General features: G+C 40.2%; 1 protein-coding gene across 1 annotated transcript in view; it reads right to left on the reverse strand.

The window, feature by feature from the left end:
* GRIA4 (glutamate ionotropic receptor AMPA type subunit 4) overlaps window positions 1-25,740 on the reverse strand; it is a 373,881-nt gene extending 348,141 nt beyond the window's left edge. Inside the window, 3 exon segments of the mRNA XM_038536334.1 lie at window positions 23,268-23,426; window positions 24,596-24,787; window positions 25,450-25,740. Coding sequence (XP_038392262.1) covers window positions 23,268-23,426; window positions 24,596-24,683 — 247 coding nt within the window. The 5' untranslated portion in view covers window positions 24,684-24,787; window positions 25,450-25,740.
* Between the last annotated feature and the right edge of the window lie 1,119 nt (window positions 25,741-26,859).

Consider the following 26,859-nt stretch of genomic DNA (forward strand, 5'->3'; position numbering starts at 1 on the left):
CCCCACTCCCAGCAGCAGAGCTTTACGTGCGGCTCAGTCTCATGATCTGAGATCATGACCTGAGCCGAAACCAAGAGCCAGCTGCTTAACCGACTGAGCCACCCAGGTGCCCCAATGCCTCATTTCTGAAACTGTTATCCTAAGTATGTAAACAAAGGTTTCTGTATTTGTCAAGGTCCACCCCAGAAGTACACTCCCCAAAGTCATTTACTAAAATAGTGCAAGCTCTGCAGATTGTACCTCTTCTAATGGATTGTCAACAACTTTCTGCCAATCTCCCATACCTAGAGTATATAACTGACGATGCGTTAGTTTCAGAATCCTGCAGCCAGTCCAAAGGAGAATTCCCCATACATTACGTAATAAGCCCATAGCGGGAAACCAAGGAAATCTGGGGCTGTCAGAATCAGAGATACTATATAGCAGCAATTCTTAAGCCTGTGTAAGCTGTCGTTGGTGAGACGGGGAGAACAGAACGGACTCCAGAGTCAAAAGGTCTGGGCATGAGCCTCCTTCCTGGCTGAGGGGCCCTGGGCAAGGAGCAAAGCAGACACGGTCATGGCTGGTTGGACAGATGCGATGCAGGCTCCATGCCAGGCACTTCCCAGGCGAGAGCTCCCTGGGGACTCACGGTGCACCCTCAGGTTCCTACGATGGCCCCTGTTTTGCTGATCAGGTAACTGAGACTCCGAGGAGTTCAGAAACCTGCCTGAGGTCATGGCATCTAGGAAGTGACAGAAACCATTCTCAAGAGCACTAAGCACCAAGCTATAAAACTTCTAGGAAATGGCATAATTGTCAGCAAAAAAGAAGCATGTCCGTTTTTAAGAAAAGGAATCTTGAGTTTAAAGGTCATTCTCAAACAGAAATCCAGATAATGGAAGGGTGAAGTTCCTCTATTTAAATTACACACACTAATTAAGGTCACTTAGTCATTACTGGGCACCGATGCAACCACTATTTCCCGTGATGTAGAGAACACAACATCGCACTCCACAGGAGAACGGTCCTCAGGGAGCGCAGGTGTTGGAGAGATTGCCTGAGCACATGCTCTTTGAGCACAAGAGTCTCCCCCCTAAGCAAGGATGCTTCAGTTCTTCCCACTTTTATCTGAAGCATATGCCACGGATGTGTATTCTTTGGTGGCTTCTGAGAAACTGCTCTTTGCTTGTTTGTTCTTTTTCTCAGGGGCCCCAAAGTCAAATGTCTGCAAGACCTGGACAGATTACAAAAATATGGGAAGTCAGTTTCAGGGTTTCTAAGACCCAAGGAGAGAGAACAGAGCTTATTTAGCTGGGGGCCACTTACTAAAGCTCCAGCCAATTGCTGCCGTTTGGAAATTCATATTCATGGAAATAACAGTTTTGTAATCTTCCAGAGAAGCCAGAAATCTAAAAATTTATGTACAATCTACTGATTTTTCAGTTGGCAAATATTACTTTGTTAAAGTTTTGTGAGCCAGACAGACACAGTTTGTATCTTTCTTCCCTGTTGTTCATCTTTCTCAGAAATCCTGATCTGGTTTCATGCCAACTGGACCTATTTCAGCAATCTCCTTGTTTACGGTTTTAACTGTCACCTACATGCAGATAATTCTAAAACCTGTATCTTTATCCCAGATCTTTCTACAGCTCCTTGAGTATTCAACTGTGTACAGAAGTCCTCCATAAGACAGAAATTTCTAACTCAATTAGTTCCAAAATGAATGCATAAAATTGCTCTGGGTCTTTGATTCCACATGCACTTCGTATGCTCCTTATTAGCACCACCTCCCATCATCTTCTCAGTCAGGATTCTAGAGACACTCCTCCTTCACCTGGAGACCTTCCTCCTTCACCACATTTAACCACTGTTCTGCTCATCTCGTGCCCAAGAGGCTGAGTGAATGATACATAGTATTATTTCAGAGATGACTGCGGTTTCAGTAATCCTAGGTACTTTATGTACATTAATAATGCATAATTGCCATGTGTGTTTCTTTTTTAAAAAAAGAATTTATTTATTTATTAATAGGAGACACACAGAGAGAGGTGGAGACATAGGCAGAGGGAGAAGCAAGGCTCCCTGGGGGGAGCCTAATCCCAGGGGACCACCACCTGAGCAAAGGCAGACACCTAGCCCCTGAGCCACCCAGGTGGCCCCTTCATATGCGTTTCTAATTAAAAACACGATATTGTTTTTTTCCCTCCCTTGATTTATAATTTAGATTCCTGAAACTCAATGAAGTTGATGAACCTTTCAAAACTTGAGGGTTTTTGGGCAAGAAAGTGGGAACTGAATCCAGGCCAAGCTCCAGAGCCTCTGGAAGCTCTCCCTGCACCGATGGAAGGACCACGTGTTTCCCCAGATGGGAAGAAGCTGGGAAGAGATTTGAAGCAGGGCTGTGGTCTCTGAAGTGGAGTACTAAGTGCAAGAGCAGAGACCACAAGGTGAGAGGCAGAAATAGATGTGCTGGGAGGGAGATGTTCTGAGGGGAGAAGATGGGGAGTCAGTTAAAACTATAGACTCAAGAGAATCCAGGCAGTGAGGGGTGATGACTGAATTGGTTAATTGGTTAATTTTACACTCCTGTGTGTACTTCCTCACCCCTCTGGTCGATGCTGCATGCCCATGCCAGCGTAACGGCCCTGGCACTCCCCTTTCCAACATGCCAGGCCCCTGCCCAAACCTTCCCTGTTGTTAGATGCTTCTCTTGGTTTCTAAAAGTCCGGAATTTATAAGCTCTCCTCCCTCCACCTCCCGGCCTCCTTTGCCTCTGTCTCCATTCAGATCCAGCCAGGGGTTATCCCTCCACCCCAACCCTTGCAGGTCAGTTGGGGTCAGCAAAAGCATGCTTTTGCTCTCCAACCCTCTTCTATGTCTCTCCTTTTCGTCCTGATTCCTTTTATGACAAGATGAAACTCCACCTTCTAAGGTTAAGGTTTATAAAGTCTGGTCTCTTCCGATATTCCTTCCTCGGCGATTATACGATACACAGTCCCTTCTAATGTGATGCCTACTTATTCCGTTGTTTCATATTAAGTTGCTTCTATCTTTCCAGAAGATTATCAGCTTTTTTTTTTTAGATTTATTTATTTATTTATTTATTTATTTATTTATTTGAGAAAGAGTAAGAGCAGGAGAGCTCTTGAGAAAGACCACAAGCTAGGGGGAGGCAGAGGGAGAGGGAGCAGCAGACTTCCTGCTGAGCAGGGAGCCCAACGCAGGACTCCATCCCAGGACCCGGAGATCACGACCTGAGCTGAAAGCTGAGGCTTCACCCATTGAGCCACCGATGTGCCCCAGATTATCAGCCTTTTATGGTCCAATATCATATATAATATTTCTTTCATTGTGGCACAATGAAGAAGGCGAGACAGGTGTCAAAAAACATTCAATTAAGGTGACAAGTGGACACTTAAAAAGCTGCATATTAACAATGGCTGAACAACTTGGCAGCAAACACATATGGATGCCAAAGAAATACAGCAGGGATGAGTAGCTGAGGTCTCTGAGACAACATGGGTGGTGCATGCAGATCCATAGGTTGGTTCGTTGTTTTTTTAAAGATTTTATTTATTTGTTTGAGAGAGAGAGAGAGAGAGAGAGAGAGAGAGAGAATGAGCAAAGGAGAGGCAGAGGGAGAGAAAAAGAGAGAATCCCAAGCAGAGTATACCTGGGGTAGACAAAGGATTTGGTTTTATCTTTTCCACACAAATTCCAGCATCTAAGTAAATCAATCTAATCTTCATTAATCAAATAAGTCTGGTTAATAGAGCTCTTTTCTTTTTAGTCTATTACTTTGGCCCTATAAAGGTTCTTCAAGGGGCACCTTGGTGGCTTAGTTGGTTAAGCATCTGCCTTGGCTCAGGTCATGATCTCAGGGTCCTGGGATCGAGCCCCGAGTCAGCTCCCTGCTCAGCAGGGAGTCTGCTTCTCCCTCTGACCCTCCCCTTGCCTGTGCCCTCTCTTGCACATGTGTTCTCTGTCTCTGTCTCTCTCAAATAAATAAAATCTTAAAAAAGAGTTGTTCGAATTGTCCTTTTGGCCCGTGAGGCGAGAAAAGGCCCTTTGAGATACATTATGAATGCACTAGTGCGGGCAGGCCTCCAGGGCAGTCACAGTATTTGTCACATGGCACTGAGATTTTCAGTGGCCATCACTGGACTATACATTACTTAAAAGCAAGAGGCCTATGTCCCCAGAGTGGAGTCTTGCTTGCACACTGGACACACAAAAGTTGCATTTGAAATTGGGGAGAAGTGAGAGGATTTTAGTGGGTCTAGGTGCTGTGGGAAGAATAAGGTTAGGGGTAGAAATGAGAAGGCACTGTGGTTGCTCGGCTCAGGATGTTCAGTGGAGATCTGTGATAGCCCTGTCGGTGGGCAGGCATCCTGGCATCGTCACTAATTCGGGTGAAGCAATCCTCATGAGACATATGAACTTAGGAGGATGGAGAGCAACTCATCCAACTGCCCATTCTCATCTGCAGAGTCTCATTAACAGGACTCTTAACCTCTACATCCTAAAAGCAATGTGTTTTAATGAGCAATAATCTTTACAATCCTTGATCAGTCACCTACCCCTAGGGAAAAGTCTATAAAGAACTGTTTTTCATTTTCTTATACTCCCCACAATTACTAACGGAGTCTGCCATAATTCCTTAAATGGATGCTCAAAATATTGAATTAAAATGCTAATATCTAATTAACCATCAATTAAAAATTCTTCCATTCTCCTAATATAACACTGTATGTTAACTAAACTGGAATTAAAATTGAAAAAAGAGTACACTTATCTTGATGAACTGTAATATATAGAATTATTAAATCAATATATTGCACACCTGAAACAAATACAACATTGTGCATTAACTACACTGAAATTAAAATTTTAAAAAATTAAAGTTAAAAAAAAAATCCCTCCAGGGGCATCTAGGTGGCTCAGTCAGTTAAGCATCTACCTTCAGCTCAGATCACGATCTCGGGGTCCTGGGATTGAGCCCCGTGTTGGGCTCCCTGCTCAGCAGGGAGTCTGTTTCTCTTTCTGCCTCTGCCCCTCCTCCTGCTCATGCTCTCTCTCTTGCTCTCTCTTTCTCACACTCTCTCAAATAAAAAAAATCTTAAAAAAAAAAATCCTTCCATTCTCATATCCATTTACTCAGTGGATATCAATACAGTGCTTTTAGGTGCCAGGCATGGTGCCCGAAGCCAAGCACTATGGATTTGTTCACAAATACAATGTCATCTCAGGACTCAGGACCTCACATTCCAGAGGGAGAATGATTATATAACCTAGTATGCTAAGCTCAGGATGCCATGAGATCACAGCAAAGTGAAGCCCAAGCCAGCCGAAGGTGTCCAGAAAGGACAGACCTGAGAACACGACCAGATATCTGACAACTATCAGCTCACACACATAGCCACTGTCCCTTACTACGGAATCAAGCATAATATATGCAATCAGATTTGATAAGTTACATATTTCAATTGGTAATGATGCATTGTTCCCCTGGGTCTTTTTAAATGTGCTATAGTAGGTAAATATAAAGACTTCACTTAATAATTTTAATTAATTAATTAAAGCTGGTATTTTCATTTGAAAATAAAGTGTGTCAGCAAAGAGATCAAACCCAGCAACTGCTAAGTGGACATGATAATGATATCCTGAAAACAAGGTGTGTTATGGGCTAAAATGTCTACAGATCTCCCTGGATCATCTGCTCATTTGGACAGAGCAAGGCAAACTCAGTGCTTGGTGGAAAGAACACTACACTTTTTTTCATTTAGACATTGTTAACCAGAGAAGCATAAATGTATACTTTTTTAAAAACATGTAAGAAACTCAGAAAAATAAATTAAAAATAATAATTTTGTACAATAACACACAAAAAAATAGTTACCAACATTTTGGTGTTGTCTTCTTCAATGTCTTCTGTATGTGGTGATTCTCATAAAACTGTAATTGAAAGCATATATTTTTCCCACTCACCATTTTAGTTTACACATGGACCATGTACTGAACATCTCTAGATTATGTTGTTCAGTAGTTATACCCTCTTCTGCCGAATACACAACACACTCGTTGCAGTCCAATGATTTCACAGCACTAGACCATTACTAACAGTAAGTGAAAAATTTCCCTTTGGAATAAAACAAAGCATAAAGTGTAAGGGAGATGAAGACTTTGCTGTTTTGAAAATTAAAAAAAAAAAAAACATTTTAGCAACAGTTGCCTCTGAATAAAATATCCACACTCGGGTTTCTAATCTGTAAAATGTAAAACTTGGGTTTATCACTTCTGTAAAATGAGGCTTATTTTCACAGTCACTTATGTTTTCATAACATATAATCATTATCAGATTTTTTGACAACAACAAGCATCAAATGCTAAGGGCATGTGTTTATTACATATGCATATAGCATAATGTATATGCTATATACATATATATATCAGGACAGAAAGTTCTTTATAAATAACTTACATATATAAAGTTGTTTTATATATATATAACATATATATGTATATAAAACATATATATATATACACACACACACTGTGTTCTTATTTTTGCTGTATGTTTTAAAAAGAAATAAATTTATAAGTAGTATTGGGCAAATATATGTCCCTGGAAGTTTATTATTCATTACTTTGAAGGCAATGAAAAAAAAATAATCTTACAAAGTATACATGCTATTGTTTCACAATTTTTTTCCTTTGTTAAGTTCTGTGTGTGTACTTGCATGCATATAGGTATTTGTTTATATGTATATATACAGATGTAGTGGCACTTGTACTAATTATTATTCTAGTCTTACAATTGTTCAACTCACTTTTTAATTTTATTTATTTATTTATTTGTTTGTTTTAGAGAGAGAGAGAGAGAGAGAGAGAGAGAGTGGTGGGAGGAGCAGATGGAGAGGGAGAATCTAAAGCAAACTCCCTGCTGAGCCTAGAGTCTGAGGTGGCACCTGATCTCAGGACTCTGAGATCATGACCTGAGCTGAAACCAAGAGTTGGATGCTTCACTGACTGAGACATCCAGGCACCCCTCAACTCACTTTTTAAAAATCAGTTCTTACTATGTACTATGTGACTGAGTGGCAAGTCACAACTTTAGTACAGATGGCTATTTGTGCCAACTAAATTAAATAATAAACTTCTGGGGCACCTGGGTGGCTCAGTGGTTGAGCATCTGCCTTCGGCTCAGGTCATGATCCCGGGGTCCTGGGATTGAGTCCCGCATTGGGCTCCCTGGCAGGGAGCCTGCTTCTCCCTCCTATGTCTCTGCCTTTCTCTCTGCATCTCTCATGAATAAATAAATAAAATCTTTAAAAAAAAATAAACTTCTACCAAGAGCAATAAAAAGGGGGGAATAGTCTGAAATTTAATCAGAACTGGGATATGCATTGTTCCATCAGCAACTACACTAATCTTTAAGGAGATTTAATCGCCTTCACACATATTATAAATGGTGTTTATCTGTTCATGTTTTTCTGCCCAGAAATACCAGCTCTTTTCCAACCTGTCTATTATGATAAAATACTTGGTTTGCAGTGTGAAGATACATGGTTGAGATGATAAGCTAAGTATTTTTTTTGCTGGAAGTAACAGTCCTCGATGGAAAATAGTGAGTGGAATTACATCCAATAATGGGTTCTACGAACAGCAACTCAAGTAGCAACACAGCATTTCCTTGTCTAGGAAATGGTCTCTTAGTGTGTTAGGTGTGGAAAAAGGACCGCTTTTTGATATATCCATGAATGATGAACAGTGCTGTTAGAAGTCTTTCTAAAACATAAATGCAATTATGCCATAAACTGCTTAAAATGGTTCCTGCTGTCTTCTGGCCCAGAGTGAAAACCCTCATCTTAGCTTACTCGGCAGCATGCAAGGCTCCTCCTTGCCCCTGCAGTGCTAACTGCACCCACCCTCCCCTCAATCCCCCACTCTACATACCCCCAAAACTGTCTTTGCCTCCACTTTCCCACCTCACTACTACTCCCAGACTTGTGCATACACTTTTATACTTCTTCCTATGATGCTCTTTTGTCCACCTAGAGTATTTATGTATCTCTTTACAGAACGGCAAAATCTCATGCATCTTTCAAGACCCAAGTGGATTATCACATAATTTTTTAATCTTCCCACAACATCTTCTGTGCTTGGGAGGATGAAAGGAAAGAGGAAAGGAATAGGGAAGGTTTAGGGCAAAAACAGTGATTTCTCATATAATTCCTTGACTAGAATTTTCACATATCCCTCCACATAGAACCTGAGGACAGGACAAACAATGTACCCGTCTTATCCTGGCTATCAGCCAGGACTGGTAGGTCTATTTTCTCTAAACAACTGATGACTTAAAAAAATCAATTTCATCAATTACATAAATAAGTCATTATTACATGTTGAGGACATCTTTTCTTACATCTGACCAGAATACTTTTTTCCCCTAGTATAACCCTGGCTCTTCTGTAAAAAAAAAATAATAATAAAAAATAAAAAAAATAAAAAAATAATAGTAACATGAAGAAAGAAAAAAATAGAGTCTCTGTATACATAGAGAAGAATTTTTGAACTCAGAACTGTTGACTCAAGTCAGATGGAGGACTCTCATAAATGACATTTTTCCTTAAACAGTCTGCCTGGACTTCAATTAATTTAACCATTTTTCAACTAAATATTAATAAGTAATGCTTTAATGAACATTTTCAACGACTAGAGATTTTCCTATATTCATGAATTCAACATATTCACAACTTTTATTTATTTATTTTTATACACATACAGAGAGAGAGAGAGAGAGAATGCAAGCAGGGAGAGGCAGAGAGAAAAAGAGAGAGAGAATCTTAAGTAGGCTCCAGTTCAGCTCAGAGCCCAACATGGGGCTCGATCTCATGATCTTAAGATCATGACTTGAACAGAAACCCAGACTCAGATGCTTAACCAACTAAGCCAGCCACATACCCCTGATTCATAATTTTAAATTTTGGTAAATTGTGACAAATTGATTTTCAAATTATACCAATTTAAAAGGCTCCAGACACCTTGAATGATGTAAAACTCTCTTCATCTTTATCATCAAAATTAGCTAATCTATTATGTAAAACTGTATAGTTCACTTTAATTTGGCTTTCTTTGATTAAATATATTTTATATCTTGTTTACTAGATTTATTTATTCCAATGTGAATTATGTGTTATTTATCTTTTATTAGTTCTTTTCACTCTGAATGAAGGGTGTACTTGTGTGTACAGGCATGTATTATCCTTTATTCAACATGACTGTATGAAGTATTTTCCTAATATTTGTGTGTGTTTGTTTTTTTAATGTGTGTTTGTTTTAGTGTTTTAAAAAGTGCAAGTGAAGTGAAATGACAAGTTTCATTGGCAACATGGGTTTGATCAAATGAATTATTTTAACAATATTAACATTTCATTGACTACACATAACTGAAAGTATGGTTCATGACCAGGCACCATCCTATATCTATCTCATATCGCAGCCTGCTCATAATTTTAATCACCAGTATGGATAATCATAAAGTAAAGCATTACACAGAATTTATTTATTTTATTTTATTTTTTTTATTACACAGAATTTAAAAGTTCATAGGAAACTGAATTAAGACTCAAGGTGGTCTTGATGTTTTCAAACAGGTTAAAATTTAAGAGTGTATCTGTAAAATCTTTCATTTAAAATGTTTATTTTTTAAGTTTTTTTTTAAGATTTATTTATTTATATGAGAGAGAGTGTGTGCACAAGGTTAGAGGAGCAGAGGGAGAGAATCTCAAGCAGATGCCCTGCTGAGCAGGGAGCCCAACTTGGAGCTCCATCTCATGACCCTGAGATCATGACCTGAGCCAAAACCAAGAATCAGACGCTTAACCAGATGAGCCATCCAAGCTCCCTTAATTTAGATTTTTAAAAATGCATTATGGAGAGGTTGATTTATAGCAATTCACATGAAAAAAAAAAAAAAAAAAACAGAGTGTTGAGTTTTAATTGACCATGAACTTAACATGAACAAACTAACTAGTGTTGTAACTGAAAAATACCCAAAGAATTTGGGGCTATACTTTACATGTAGAATGTCTAAACAACTGGAATTAATATTTTCTCTTAGATAGTTCACATCAGATCATGACCATGAATGTCAAAAATAGAGAGTTTAGTTCCAGACAGATCATAGCAGGAGTATGGGGTTAATCCAGGCCAATATATTTTAATGAAATTATAATAAATCCAGAGGTTATTCAGACATGCCAGAACTTAGATGTTAAAGGTCTCAGAAATCAAGTTATATAAGGAAATGATATTTAGCTTGGGAAAGTGTGACAGGGACGTGTGATGTGTTCTTTAAAAATGTGAAGGGTTTGAATCACACAAAAAAGCTAGACTTGTGTTGTTATCCAATTCTAGCTAAGAATTAGTTGTCATAAATATGCAAGCAAGAAATAAGCTCCTTGTGAGCTTGGCTCAGTTGGTGAAGCATTACCTTAAGCTCAGGAAATGACCTCAGTGTCCTGGGATCGAGTCTCACATCGGGCTCTCTGCTCAGTTGGGAACCTGCTTCTCTTTCTCCCTCTGCCCCTCCCCCTGTTCATGCTCTCTCATTTTCTCAAATGAATAAATAAAAACTCTTAAAAAAATAAAGAAACTCCTCATTTTCTTCTTTCCTTCCTCTCACAATCCATCAGCAAACAATTATTGAGTCTGGAACTGTGACAGGCCTTCAGCGCAAAGGTATTAATAAGCCTCATCCTTGTTATCAAGGAATTTGCAGTCTACTGGAGTTGACGGATCATCCACCTACCCACCCTCCTACTTAGCTACCTACCTATCTGTATAAATCATTTCCTAAAGCATATACAAATAAAGAAAGTACTAAACTGGAAATGTGAGTATTCAAACAAAAGCTGACTAACATCTGTGTTGAATGGGTCATTGATTAGATTTTTAAATTTATAGCCCTTATGTCTTTATGTTCCTCTCCTAAAATGATGGACATAGTCTTACAAGGTATATTTCCCTAAAACATGATTATACCATATTTAATATATGCCTATCATATATTATTTATAATACATATGATTCTAGAAAAATGAAGGATATAAAAACAAAGCAAAATGTTGAAATGAAGAGTTATGTTACTGAAAAGTAAAAATGAAATTGAGCTCCCTGGTTATCAGAGGAAAAAGACAAACATTTTGACTAACAAGTTTTCCATTAAGAAAGGAAGAAGCATGATTGTGTTTCAGAAGAAGAAGAATCTCTTGATTATAAATCTTTGGAGCAGAGGTGGCGAAGGGGCTTTCAGACTTCCCTGGGAGACTTTGCACGTAGTTGAAAATTAAATACTTGAACCGAGGGTAGACTAATTTCAAAGAGGGAGAAATTCAGGGTTATGGCAGCTAGCCAATTGTGAAATTTCCTATTGAGGGTACAAGGGAGATAATCAAGAACTGGCAGGATCAACATTATACAGTTGACGCCAGCCTCCTATTTTCACAAGTTTTCTGGTTTCATGAACTTCAAGAAGTGCAAACAAGCAGTCAGTGTCTGAACAGATGGGATTTGCCTGAGTGTGCTTTCTAGTTCACCTGGCTTTCCAAACGGGCTTTCTTCTACTGTGAAAGTGGATTGTATCAGCATTTTCTAGTTATTCTGTCAGCAGACACCACATGGTATAAGCACCTAGAAGTTCTCTTCTACCAGATGAGCATTTATCAAAGTGCTATCTGGCCAGCACAATGTATGTTAATTTGCATTAATCGTCCCCCTTTCGTCCTTATAGGACTTATTTTCCTCCTTACAAAGCCCATTGCTCACCTGAAACTAATGGAAACAAATAGAAAAAAAAAATCCTTATGATAAGGATATAACAATTATTTTGGATCTACTACCTCATTGCCTAAAATCCTTTCCTTGATTTTCTCTACAATAACACCTAAGATAGTCTTAGCTATCCTAAGGATGCCCTGAAGATGAGCAAAGGGAAAATTTATCACATACTGCTCATTCATCTAGTCAAAGACATTTATTGACTAACTTTGTGCCAGGCATTGGGCAAGGTTATGAGGATATATCCTTTCACAAGGCAGATGGAGACTTTGGTTTTGGGAGTTTATATTCTAGCAGGGAATATAGATAATAAATAAGTAAACAAACAGAAACAATAATTACAGATTATGCTAAAAGCAAAGATGATCATAGGGTTGGAAATGCAACACAGAGTAACTGGAATTTGGGAGGGAAAGGGTTTACTCCTAGAGAGGTTGGTCAGGAAGGTTTCTCTGAAGTGGTGATTGTGACTTGAGTCCTGAAGGTTCAGAAAAATCTAGTCAAGCAAATAACTGGATTGGAGGATTCAAAAAAGAAGAAGGGGTGGATAACAAGTACCAAACATAGAGAAAATAACGGGTTAAAGCTTGTGAGAGAACCAAAGAGAAGGTGAAGGACACTCCAGAATGGTGGTCAAGAGGTGGACAAGAGGCAGATCCTGTTGCAGGATGCTACAGTTGCAATTTTATTCTAAGAGGGTAAAAAGCCTTTGGAAGGTTTTAAGCAAAGAAGAGACAGTCTCTGATTTTTAAATTCAGAGCAGCCCCACTGGCTCCAATATGTAAAGTGGGTGGAGAGAGATAAAGAGTGGAAGCAGGAGAACTCTGAAATCATGAGAAATGGACCACTGTCTAGAGCAGAATGGTGGAAGAAATGGTATTTATAATGTATGTCGGAGATGTGCTTCAGTTGCATGGTGAGTGACAAGCAGGAAAAAAAAAGTAGGAAGTAAGAAGAACAAGAAAATAAATGATAAAAATATCACAAGTAGTGTGATAGGTTCTGACCATGAAGGAGTGTCAGGAAAGACAGGTGAAAAGCAACACACAGGAGAACTTTGGGAGAGAAGAGGTGCCGAACTCCTGTCCAGGCTCAGGATCATTCAGGAAGAGAAAAGACTTGCTACACATGTATCCGTGCAGAACAGCTCTGAGAGAGTAACTTATTCAAATAAATAATACTGAAAAAAAATCATAAGTTCTTAACAGACATAAGAAAATAAATCCTAAATGACTGTTACGAATATAATGTCTAAAACCATAAGGTACTAGAAAAAGTGTGGAATAATATATTTATACTTTTAAGGCTAGGAATACCTTTGTAACTATAACCAAAAACTCAAAAGCCATAAAGAAAATAACTCACAGATCTGATGACATAAAAATTTAAAATGTCTGTATGATAAAAGGCATCATAAATCAAGCTGGAAGCCAAAGGTGCAGTAGAAAAAGAATCTGTAATGCAGACAACAAAGGGTTAATTTCTACAGTACATAAAACACTCCCACAAATGAAGAAGAAAATGTTGGCAAAGGAGGAGAACACAAAAGGAGTACACAGATCTTGTAAATGTAAGAAAATATTCTCAGCCTCATTATTAATAAGAAATATGCAAATTAAAGGAGCAATTAGATGTCATTTTCACCCATCAGGACAAGTGAAGATTCAAGAGACATAATGGCTTAGTGTTGGCAGGTCACGGAAAAACAATTATTCTCACATTTTGGTTGTTGCAAATTTAACATTTTGTTTTTTGAGGAGAATAAATTGACAATATCTATTAAAAACAAAAACGCACATTACTTGACACAGTAAATTTTATTACCGGGAATTAGTTCTATAGGAACATTCACACAGCTACACAAATAGTTCTGCTGTTTTGTTTGTCATATCAAAAATGGGGATACAACCAAAATGGTAATCCAGAGGGTACTAAGGACGTTTATCATAGTAACTGCCCGATGACATAATATATAGCAGTAAAAGAAAATGAGACTGCTCTTATATACTGATAGGAAATCTATTATAGGGCAGCCCTGATGGCTCAGCGGTTTAGCGCCGCCTTCAGCCCAGGGCCTTATCCTGGAGACCTGGGATCAAGTCCCACGTCGGGCTCCCTGCATGGAGCCTGCTTTTCTCCCTCTGCCTGTGTCTGTGCCTCTCTCTGTCTGTCTTGAATAAATAAATAAAATCTTAAAAAAAAGGAAATCTATTATACTATGTGAGATAGACTATTAATAAAATGTAAGCAAAGAGTGTTATCATTTTTATTAAATGCCTTTATTTTTAGATATATATTAGCATCTTATGTTTTTAGTACTCTTTGTCTCCCTATCTGGGTCTGCACTGTGATTATCTCTAAGTGGTAGGATCACAGAACGCTTTGGCTTTTTAAGATTTCGGAATTATGTGAAATTTTTACAAGTACATGTTAGTTAAAAAAAAGACAAAAATAGGAAAAATGGGAAGAACACAAGAGCATAATGTATTTGAAGTTACTGATGAAAAACTGCTTATTTTAGAAGAAGCATATAAGTAGCAAAAGCAAGTCGTCACCACCTACAGCTGATGGTGTACTTTTTCCCATATCTGGAGAAATGTGGTCATTTATTCAAGGAAAGTACTAAATCTCACTTTTTTTTTAACCATTTATTTCTAAGATAACTTTTTATTTGTGAAACTAGTAGTTTTATTAAGTCAGGGACAGGTGATGGCACAATGAAGACGAGCAACTTTGACCTGGGTGATCTCTTTAAAACAGTCAACATGGTGTTTCTTTGGAACCCAAAAACATGTCAAAGAAAACCTGAAAGAAAGTGCCTCAGAGCTAAGTCAATCTTATTAGTGAAGCACTTGGGAAAATATGTTTTGAACAGGTTATTCTGAAATCAAATAATACTCCTATAAAATGAAATAAAATATGTAGGTTGGCCAACTGATGAAGTCACTGAACACTGTTTGCAGAACATTTAAAAGAGTCATTTAATCATTTTTACACCTGGCAGTATTCAGGACGCAGCTTTGGCAGTATGAAGTAATAGGGGTGTCCTCGATTAGATGGAGAATTGTCTTGAATTTTGTGCTGCGCTGCAAATCACACAGAAGAATCCATGACATCCAATGTACAACGCAATACATGCCCACAGGGGTGCATCATGGTTGTTAAAGTAAAGAGGAAGCTTTCAGATAAAAACATCTTTCTATTTAAATGAAGAGTTGCCTAGCTGCTGTCACGCTGAGTGATGCATCTCTTGTGGCTACTGTGCTTGCAAGCTGCCACGGTGCCAACAGCAGGTAGAAGTGATCTGATGGCCTGGGTACTTGATGGCTAGGCAAATCTTCCTAGCTACACATCTTCAGTTTCCCACATATATAATAATAATAATAATAATAATAATAATAATAATAATAATAATTCCTGCTTCTTAGAGTTGTGTTAGACATGGGGTAACTCTGATGAGACCCTCAGCACACACAGCACTCCTGTTAGCTCCCTACTGGAGTCACTACTACTATCAGAGGAGGAAAGAGTTCAGCAGCACCAGAGCTCCCCAACTATTAAGACACAATGAAGACTGAGGAATAACAATCGGATTTGCTAATTTGTAAGTCACTGATGACCTTCAAAAACACAGGGTGTTCCAGGAGTGGTGATAGTAAGGGAAAAGATAAATCACGATAAACATAAAAGGAGCTGATGTGGAATATGTGGCAACTCTGATACTAAGAGAGGGATATAAATAATAGGATGTTAGTTTGAGAGGCAGAGGACCAAGCCAAGCATTTTTCCAGGCAGGACGCACTGATTATTTTCAACGTCAAGATAGAAGCTAATGGAGATGGATTTTATGGAAAGATTCCTGGTTAGGTTCAAGGATAAAATCCACCTGGCTTCTCAAATGATGAAGGTAGGGAAGGAAGTACTGTTTGTTTATCTCTAACATATGTGTAGCTCTCTTAGGGCTGTGATCCTGGGCCATTTTTTGTGACTGGGATTTACTGAGAAGTTGTCCAAAAGCTTAGACTGTCTCTGTATAAACATACAGACATATACACACAATACTTAAGAACACAAAATTTTGCATATAATTAAGATAATTTATCAACCTCTTTAATCATCCACGAACTACTTGTCTCTCTGAATTGTCCACAGATCCCAGATAAAGTCATTCTCTCTTAGAACTTGGAAATACTTTTGAAAAATAGGAATTTGGACTTGTGTATGTGAATTAAAATTTGCAGTTCAGTGAGAGGTAAAAAATATTCCTATGAAATAGCTACAAAACATATGTATTCAACACATACATAGCTTTCTCAAAATATAAACAGAAGACATAACTCTTCCAAAGTTAAGAAGTAAATGCTCCATATAACACAGAAAATGTTAATGCAACTAATTTTAATTGTGTTCTAATTGCATTCCAAACACTTTTTCGGATATTCGTAAAATTCACATGTGGCACATGTTATTTCCCTACATTATCAGGTATAGGAAACTGAGGTTCAGAAGTGTTAAGTAACTTACCCACTACGGGAATGCAAACCCAAACCCATCTGGTTCAAAAGTCCAGAGAAGACTCCTTACCTCTCAGTAAAAGGTAAGAATATTCTAGGCCACTATATACAAAGGAGTACTATTAATAGAATCTACATGAGGTTAATAAAGGCTGCTTTTTCTGGAAAAAAAAAAATCTGGTCAAAATGCAAAAGAACACTCTAAAGAGAAGAAAAGCCTGATGTTAAAGATCAATTATCCTTGCAATTCATTATTTAAATTCTTCAGGCTTTGAAGGCTTTGACAAGGTTTTTCACTATTTCCTTGAAATTCTCCTCACCTCCTGACTCCTGTGAAATTACTCTTGTCTCATTTTCCTCTGAGTCTTCTGACCCATCGTCCATCAGCACCCCCATCTCTCCCTGCCTTTCTGGGAGAGGTATTTCTAGGGTTCTGTCCCCAGTCTCTCCGCACTGCTCTTGCTCTCGGGTAGTCTCACGGCCTACAGGGCTTCAGGCGCCACCAAATGCCTGTCTTCAATTCACACCAAGCCCAGCAGTTCCACATACACCTGCCCCACTGTCTACGGCAGAACTCCACTTGGGTGTCTCTTAAACTCTTAACCTCAGTACCTCAGCGAACCTCACCTTCCCCATTCAGAGCTGCTTCTCCTCCTGGGTCTCCTGTCTAGTTAAAGGTACCAGGACTGAATCATTTGCCCAGGCTGGAAATCGGAGAACTCATCTTAAATTCTTTCCACACTTCCCTTCCATTCACCCACAAAGACATGCAACTCATCGCTAAGTTCTGTCAACAGTTCTGTATTCTTGGATCTGCATGCTTTTCTCTCTCCTCAGCGCTTCTACTTTTATTCAAGCATGTATCATCCTAAACTGTATTACTCCAACACTCCACTGACTCGTCTTTGTCTTCTGTGTTATCCCCTTCCAATTCATTCTCCTTCCTGCATCCAGCCTACTCTTTCTAAAGTATAAATCTGATTATATCCCTGTTGTGTTTTAAGTCATCTGTAGACCCCCTTTTATCCAGAAGAATCTCTTTACAGCAGCTAGAAGACCTTCGGTGGATCAGCTGAGCTTCCCCCCGGCACACCTCTCCTTCCCCGCACACTCAATACTACAGCCAGGCCAAACCACATTCAGTGGCTCAAATAAACCTGGCTCTCAGAGCCATGTGCTATGCTGCTCCTTGGGCCAGGCATGTCTCCCTTCCTTCCTCTGTTTCAAAAGACTCAATAACAGCCTTCACACTCAGATCTGCTAACACTTCACCCGGGATGTCATGCCAAGTTTGGTGCTATTCCCGTGGTCATCTCTGTCCTAGCACTCTGTCTCTGTGTCATGGCACTTTGTCATACTGCACTGTAGTAACTGACTCATCCTTCTTTCCTATTGGGCTATCAGCTCCTTGAGGGCAGCAGTATCCCTACAGATTCTCTGACACTCCTCTCTAGTACAGGGTCTTAGATGTAGTTGCCCTTGATAAAGAGGTTTAATGAACAAATGGTTACATTCATTACCTAATCTAGTGAATGGATGGAAAAATTCATTACATAATATGACTTCAGCCTTTGCTGTATCACTCACTGTCATATGATTAATGAATAAGTTGCCCAGAAATGTCTTGCCCTATTTTCTTCAAAACACTGCAAGTAAATTAGAAAAAAAATAAAAATTAAAAAATACATGGCAATTTTTTTTTCTTTCTTAAGCAATTTCAATGTAGAAGTATTTTTCACACCCAATGGACTTCTCATAAAAGAACTTAGGATAATGGTTAGAAGACCAGAGTTCAAACTCTGGCTTGCAGCTCATTAGCTACCTAGTCTTTGGCAAGTTAAGTGACCCCTTTGAGCTAAAGCTGGCTTAACTACCACTATAATTACGATCTTCTCAGGGTTTCTCCCTCTAGGACTAGATTGAGGTAAAATAAAATCATGTATAGGAAAGCAGTTGAAAAACTGTGTCATCATAAAATATGAGGTGTGTTGTATTTATTCTTCATTTTAAATTCCTGAAGAGTAATAAAATTCTGTAAATAAGATATATGTGTTTCTTAATGCCTCAAAGTAAAAATTGTATTCTCTGGGAAATAAACAACACTGGGAATAATTTGGGTGAAAAAAAATGTTTAAGGAATTTTTCTAATACTTTTACAAAAGTTTAATCCTGTGAAAATTTTGAAATATAACAATGCAATTTATGCCCCACCCTATCACTTAAGAAAGAGACAAATTATAGGAATATGAGTCATCTTCATCAATAATCTTATGATAGAAAATTACAAGGAAGAAAGAAAGATTATCAAAGAATTATTTCAGATCAACATAGAATTTTGCTATCAATTCAAAATAAAGAAACCTAAGGAGAGTCACATAAAGTCACATCATGCATTTCTGTAAAAATAATCCAAAGTCAAACAGTATTTAATTCTTATATTCCTCTACTAATAACCCTGCAGATCTAACTAACAGAATTATTTTTAGCATGTTTAAGATTATTATATCATCTCAATATAAACTCTTAGAATGTCTTTTCTATGCTTCATACCCCTAAAATGGAAAATGTACAATTATTTAAACATTGCTGAACTAGAGCAAAGAGAGAATATCATTTAGTACCCTTAAATTCATGAATTTTTTTAAGTACCTACTATGTAAGTGGAAATGGCTATAGAGCCTACTGGATATAGTGTCCCATTTTCAATATATTTAGATTACCTAAATATGTATATTTTACATACCAACCTACTTTGACAAACAGCACTCATCCTGGATATTTAGGGTTGATAAATAAACCAGCCACAAACAGAACCATTATTTAATTCTAAAAAGAACAACTTTTTCACCATTATGAAGGTATAATCCCATTCTATATGGGATTGTTACAACTTTCCAATCCACCATTTTTAAACCACTAAACAGACAGACTTTAGGCAGAAAAAAGAGAGTAAGATTAACACACCATTAGGGGGGAAAAAAAAAGAAAAAGAAGAAATATTTTTTTTTTTTAAGAAGTATTAACTGAATGGTTCTTCCTATCCAAGTTAAAAAAGTTGAAAATATGTCATAGGATTCTTTTACTATTTCACTGAAGTTACAATATAGTACTTGATCTATTGTATTATACATTTCTTATCGCCCCTCTGAAACTTAAGAGTCATTTCGGAAACTGAATATTTGTGGATTATATTGCAGAAGTACTGTCTTACCAAAGAAAGGATTTCTTTTTTTTTTTTTTTTTATTTATGATAGTCACAGAGAGAGAGAAAGAGAGGCAGAAACACAGGCAGAGGGAGAAGCAGGCTCCATGCACCGGGAGCCTGACGTGGGATTCGATCCCAGGTCTCCAGGATCGCGCCCTGGGCCAAAGGCAGGCGCTAAACCGCTGCGCCACCCAGGGATCCCCAAAGAAAGGATTTCTAATGCAACTGGACTAAACCAATAATTGTAATGGCTCAAATATTTTTATCTTTCAAAAAATTTGGTAACAGAATGACTTTAGTGTTTTGGTTATTACTTCTGGTCAAATTTAACATACAACATCCTCCAAAACAAAATATCTCCTATAATTAACTACTGAAAATATAAGAAAACAGCATCTTGCAGATTGTCTCAAATGTTTTGCATAGGACATATCTAATTTAAACAGCATTTCTGTAAGGAGAGCTAATTTGGGTCAACTGTATGGCATTTTATTAAAGAGCACTGCCATATTGAATTTATTTATAAAATATCCATCTTACTGTATACCCCATACTTTGGATAAACCAAAACAAAGGAAGGTTTACTTTTAATTACATTTTAAATTTTGAATCCTTGGGCTATTTATTACACCTACTTATTATTATTATTGAAATAGGTCATAATTTCATATTATCTATATTTCTTATAATTTCAGTTTTATATTCAGCCAAGGGTGACATTCCAATAATGTGAATGCTTTAAAAAGAAAACAATATTAATATTACAAACACAAATATTACTAAATATAAAATCAATCATAAGCTGAAATTATTTTTCCTCCCTCTGGAAGGGACTTATACCCAAAGTGTGAAGTTTGAGTTAATCAGGTCTAGATTAACATAGTATGTAAAATGTATACAGAGAATGTTTAGATTGTCCAAAGTTCTCTTAGAGCACTAAATTAATTTTGAGGCAGAAGCAGCAGCAGGAAATCTTATCTGTCCAATAGATGACCAATACTCTTCACTCTTTAATCTGCTTTTCTGTCTTGTGAGTATACACAGCCTGTTTAATGGCCCTATTCAGTTTTACAAGAATCCACTGCAGGAAAACCAGAATTAAAATAAACCTAGCCAGTCATATATTCTATCTTTATATTTAATCTAACATGAAAGATTTAAAAATCCAGTCTGTATCACTCTGAGGAATAAGTTCCATGTTAATTTTCCTGAATACTATTTTTATCCTTTTGTACCCAAAGGCAGAGAGCTTGATAGATGAGTTTGTCTCATACTTACTGCTTACATTTCACCTTTAATTAGACTGGAAAATCACACACGGATATGCTCTCAGTCTACTCAACAAACACCAAGCCCCTGACCCATGCTCTCTGACAATTGACTTTTTCCCCAAATTCTACTTAGATTTGCCCTAAGGACATTTGGCACTCTTATTTGTCAAAAAAATAAAAACCAAAAAAGTCCTTTTCTTCACTAGAAAATGTTTTTTCCTCATTTACAATTTTTTAAAAATATTTTAAACACACACAAAATCAATTATTCATGATTATGGAAAAATAGGATATTGTGGACACTGTATCAAAATCAGCAGCAACGTTTATCTAGTTTCCATTTTCTCAATCCTAACATGTTAAAGAATATCCTATTATCTGTATTTTATACCTTCTACTTCTTCATTCTGTGAGCGCCTTCTTGTCCATTTCTCACGTTTACAGGGACTTTACCAAACACTTCACATAATATTTTCATGACATAAATAAAATAATGCTTATTAAAATGATCCTGAAGGAGATTATGGAGGAAGGAACGACCAGAGCTTGGTAGTTTTTATAGCTGGAAGTCACAATATAAACTTGAGAATACTTAAAAACTTAATGTGTAAAAACAAAACAAGGTAAAACTGATATATCTGCCACTTTTAAGAAAGTCTTACAGAATTTAGAAATAAAAATTAATATTTAAAAATAGTTTACTAAAAAAAATTTAAAAATTAAAAAAAATTCAAAAAATTAAAAAAAATAAAAATAAAATAAAAATAGTTTACTGTTGACAAAGTGCCATCACATGTATTTGGATCAGGAGTTATTTTTAAACTTAGCAATGTTTTGTTGATAGAATCTCAGGAGAGATATGAAAAAATACTTTAAAAATAAGCAGAATACTTTGTATCTAGAACTACTTCCAATGTTGACATCCCTTTCAAAACTTGAAACACAAAACTAATAGCTGATAAAATTTGCAAAAACAACTATCCACAATCACAGCTCTAATCCATGTACCTTTCTGCTTCAAAGTAACTCCCTTCTGCTATCATGTAGATTTTGTCACTAAATACAACAAATAGTTTTTCCCAATTAAATAGTGCTCATAGCAAATACAGATTTCCTGCAAAGTAATATAATTGTGGCCATTTATTAAATGTCAAATGCGTGGACCTCCTTATGAAACCAAGTTCTAAAATAAAGTAATAGTTGGATGTCAAAAATTTAGGGAAAGTAACCACAGTATCTTTTAGATGAGTTAATAGCAAATAAATATGAACTAAAATAATTAAAATAATGAAGCAGATATCCTCCAAATAGTTTAAAATTCTTTGTTTTCAATAGCACTTAACTTGTTTGGCATACTTTCTTGTACTGACAGGACTTTTAAAATAGACCCAACTTGATATCATAAAAATACAGTTCAAATGAAGCATTTTATTACTGCTATGTAAAATTTTAAGTAGAAACTATTCCTTTATATCTTACATAACCTATGACTGCTATCTTAACCCAAAAATTCTGGACAGTAGTAAATCAGCATGTAAAGCTGAGGAGGTATTTCAAACAATGTATTTCCCCCCAAGAGTGAAAATGCTGTAATGACTGATCATATTTTACAGAGTTTTAAATTAATATGTAGTTGATTATATTTGTTTACCTTCAGTCATACAGGATTGTGGTGGGGGAACACGGGTGCAAGTGTTTCATTACAGCATTAGGTGAGGTCACCCTTTTAGTTTCACCATGCAGGATGATAGATCAAGCCGGGTTGGTTCCTGAATTCAGGTGGATGCTGGATTGAGATGATGTGGCACCAAGGTAAGGATTCATGGAGTTATATCCACAGGATATATGCATTACGTGATAGTAAGAGACATTTACAACCCAGAATGTAAGAGCAGGGCAGCCTCAAGTGACATCACCAGATCATCTGCAGCGTCAACCAACCGACTAGAATATATATCCTCCACACAGTGCTCCCTCTGCCTCAGTCTCAGCAAGGCTTCCTTTCCTTCACCAGCGTGAGAGAGCATGTGTCTTCCTTAAATAAGCAAGGCATATGCTTCCTCAAGTGAAAAGCAAATATAAAAAACAAAACAAAACAAAACAAAGGGACAGGATAAAAAACTAGACAGAGCACAATTTTCACTAACTTGACACTCAGATAACAGGAATAACACCAAAATGTTACAGGAGAAATCAACTTGAATCATCCAGACAAGAAATGAAATAAACAAATACATAAGGAAGGCAGAAGAGAAGGGAGAGAGACCAGCTGAATATCCCTGGGACTAAATCTTATTTTCTTTTAACTCTGACAGGCTCTAGAACCAGCCAACTGTGGGAATCTTGCCTTTCTTTCAAAAACCATTTTTAAATTAATGGTAATAAAGGGGAGGAGGACTTCGTTGCTTCCTTTCAATTCTCTTCAAATTTATGCACAACTTATGTTTTACTTACAAGCATTTGTCACGGCAAAACTGTTGGCTGTCTCAATGTTGTCCACATGAGGTACCAAATTAAAAGGAGCTTCCGACGCATTGGGGCTGGTGTTATGAAGAAAAATTGCTAATCGAAAAGCCGTGTATTCCTGATCTGTGTTTCGGATGAAGAGACCACCTATTAAAAACAGCAGGAAAAGCACATTCGGTGTTTCCTCTTGGAAATGCAAGAGCCACCCCCATGCACTCTCAGATCCACTGCCTTTCAGCCACACACACAGTTAGGAAGCTCTCCCTGCCATGGCTCCAGAATGCCCTTTGTCCCCGAGGAGCACGCTTAGTATTTTCGTCTTTAGGACAGCTCAGCGCTTTCCTGTCCCAATTTGTCATGATCACAATGACCTCTGAGGCCAGGGAGCATGTTTTCCTTCCTCTCCTGCCCTCTCCACGATTCCCGGCACATGCTCATCAGCCAAGCTGGGGCGTGCAGAGGAGCAAGAGAGAGGGTGTGCATCAAAATGCAGAGACAGGGCCCTGGGGACACGCAGGGCAGAGGGGGTCGGGAAGGAGAGGTGAACTTTGTTTTCCTGCGGCTCGTGGACTCAGCTTAATGAGCCCGCTTCCGTGCCCAGTCCACGCGAAATGATGCAGTGTTGAGGCTGGGCTTAGCTGGAAGAAATTCAAGAGCTGCGTCCCATGCAAAGACAGGCGAGGGGAAGAGCAAGGAGAGCCGCGGATGGGCAGGGTCCCTGGCAGGGGAGTCCAACCAGAGGACTGTGGCCAGAAGCCTCGAGAGGAAAAATAAAAGGTCCCCGGGAAAGCGAGGGAACTTTGTAATCGGTTAACCCGCCGCTGCGAGCGAAGGCAGGGGGTGCGGGTGGAAACGCTTTCTGGCCCAAACAGTGTCTTTCTGGAACGGCCGGAAAGCCGGGGAGTCCAGCACGGGAAGAAGTGTGTTTAAAATACAGAATCACAATTTTAAACCCCCCAACAAACTCGAAATCCTTTATGCTCTAGAGGAAGCAATGAGAAGAAATAGCACATTCAATGTAACCGAACCCCACGGAGGGTGGTGGTGGTGGTTGTTTTTTTCCCAACTTATTCCAACCCTACTCCAGCGACTTGCATCGATGGTGGCGGTGGGAGCGCGGCCGCGGAGGAACGAACGGGTGGGCAGCCTGTGCACATTCCCAGCGAACCTGCACGAAGAGGCAGTCTTCTGCACCGGGGCGAGGGGAGGGGAGGCGCCGGAGGTCTCCCCGAATTGCTCACCCGCAACTCGTTTAACTCACTTTCGGATCCCTGCTGCCGACACCCACATGCACGCCCCACCGGGGCAGAGCTTACCTATTTGCACGCTGCTCGGAAAGGCTCCCATGGCGAGTCCCCAAAATCCAGAAAACAACAAGACAATCTGTCTGCAAATAATCCTCATCTTCTTTTCTCCTCTCCCCGGTGCGCTCTCTCTCTCTCTCTCTCTCTCTCTCTCTCTCGCACTCTTCCTAAAGGCTGTTCAGAGATGCATTGACGACGATGGCGCTAAAATTAAAAACAACAAAAAAAAAAAAAAAAAAAAAAAGAAAAGAAAAAAGAAACAAAAAAAAAAAAAAAAGAGAGAGAGAGAGAGAGAGGAGACAGGTGTGGGTGGTTGGTGACGGTGACTGCGCCCCTTCAGCAATCCATCGAGAGCTGCCAGATTTTTCCCGCAGTCTCCATAGCCCTGAGAGCGGTTTCCTGTCCGGCTGCAAATGTGGCACATGCAGAAGATGGTGGTGGCGCGTCTAGTGGCTGCTCGCGGGGACGAGACATGCGCCCTGTCCTCGCCCCCCTCGCGCCCGGCCCGCCGCTCGCCTCGGCGCACACACACCCCGACACTGCGCCGCGGCCGCCGCACGCGCGCCCCTCCCCGCGCGCCCCCCGCCCGGCCCGCACCCGCGCGCCCCTCCCGGCGCGCCCCTCCCCATCACCCCTCCCGGCCCGCGCGCCCCTCCCCGCGCGCCCCTCCCCGAGCACCCGGCCCGCACCCGCGCGCCCCTCCCCAGCACCCCTCCCGGCCCGCGCGCCCCTCCCCGCGCGCCCCCCGCCCGGCCCGCACCCGCGCGCCCCTCCCCGCGCGCCCTCCCCCAGGCCCGCCGCACCCGCCCGCACTCCCTCGCGCGCCCCGCTCTTCCCCGGGCTCGAGCCGGGCGCTCCCAGCTCACCCCTCGCCCACTCGCTCCTCGCTCCTCGCTCCTTCCCCGGCTCGCAGGGGACCCACTCCGAGGTGGGCACCCCCCGCGCCCCCGCGCTGCTCTCCAGGCGCCTCCGCCCTGCTGCGCTGGGCAGGAAGGCGGCCCGCGGGCCGGGGGTGCAGCCCGTACAGGGACTCGGGGAGTCAGTGGCTCCCCAGGCCCCCGGCCCCCTGCCGCATCCTTGCAGGCTCGCGGGGAGGACCGCCTGCCTCCCTCCCAGACAGCCCTCACCCTCCTCCCAGCCTCGCCCTCTCCTGCCGCTGGGCTGCGCGCGGGGGACTCCGGTCCTCGCTGCAGCAAAGATTTCTCACCAGCAAACGGCCCGGGAATCGGGAGAGCCTGAGACAGGAATGGATGAGGTGAAGGGGCCCCGGGAGGGAGAGGAGGAGACAGGAAGGCTAGAGGCAGCCCGAGCAGGGCTGAGAGGCTGGGACCGAGGAGGAAAGAACAGGAGGAGGTAAGGCCGTGGAGAAGACCCAGGACGAGGAAGGAGGCTGAAGACCGGAAAGTTCATTTAAATAGCAAAGTTTAGGATAATGGAGGCAAGGGGAAAAGCCTGAGAAGCGGGAACGCAGGGGGCCCCCAGTCCCTAGCGGAGAGGCCGGGCACTCCTGAGGGCAGGCAGGAAGACTGGACTGATGGACGCCTCCTTTCTTTCCAGCAGCCCATCCTGGAGGACACCTTTCCTCTGCGCTGTGGTCACTTCGGGAGTAGGACCTGCAGGGTTCAGGGGTTCAGAGGTTGATGGAGGAGGATGGGAAGGACAGTGCTTGGGGCAGTGGGCACTCCACTCCCTCCACCCCTAGAGGACTTGAGCACTGCAGTGATGCTGTCAGTACTGTGTGGACTGAGTAGAAGAACGCCCATTATCCTAGAAAGTTTCAGGGCCCTGGTGTCCCTTCCTCCCCAGGGGCACCTTCAGGACTTCACGTCAGCAGGCTGTGTTGGAAGGGGTCTGTACCACACCCCAGAGAGAAGTAAGGCAAGACACGTCTCTCATTTCTTCTGTGTGGTGTGAGGTCTCCTGACTACAGCTACAGTCCCCTAATTCATTCAAGTGGGAGAGAAAGTATTTTAAACTTTATAGTTCTTTGAGTGCTGTTCTTGGATCCTACTATCTTAGAGCCTAGAAAGTAGGGTCACATGAGTTCATACCAAGCTTCTGAGCCATCATTACAGGAAAAGATTCTCCTTAAAGGTTAAGGAAACCGAAATACTGTTTCCCATTACATTTTGCAAAGGAATACAGCAAGTCCCCATGTTTACCTCGTGTAACATTTGGGAAAAGAGCAGAATGGATTAGATTAAGTGGAATTCTTACAAGGGCCCCACCTGATTAGACATTGAAGTATGCATTACCTTCACTCTCTTCAAATCTCC

This window comes from Canis lupus, chromosome 5 (assembly GCF_011100685.1).
Source record: "Canis lupus familiaris isolate Mischka breed German Shepherd chromosome 5, alternate assembly UU_Cfam_GSD_1.0, whole genome shotgun sequence".
Classification (NCBI taxonomy): domain Eukaryota; kingdom Metazoa; phylum Chordata; class Mammalia; order Carnivora; family Canidae; genus Canis; species Canis lupus.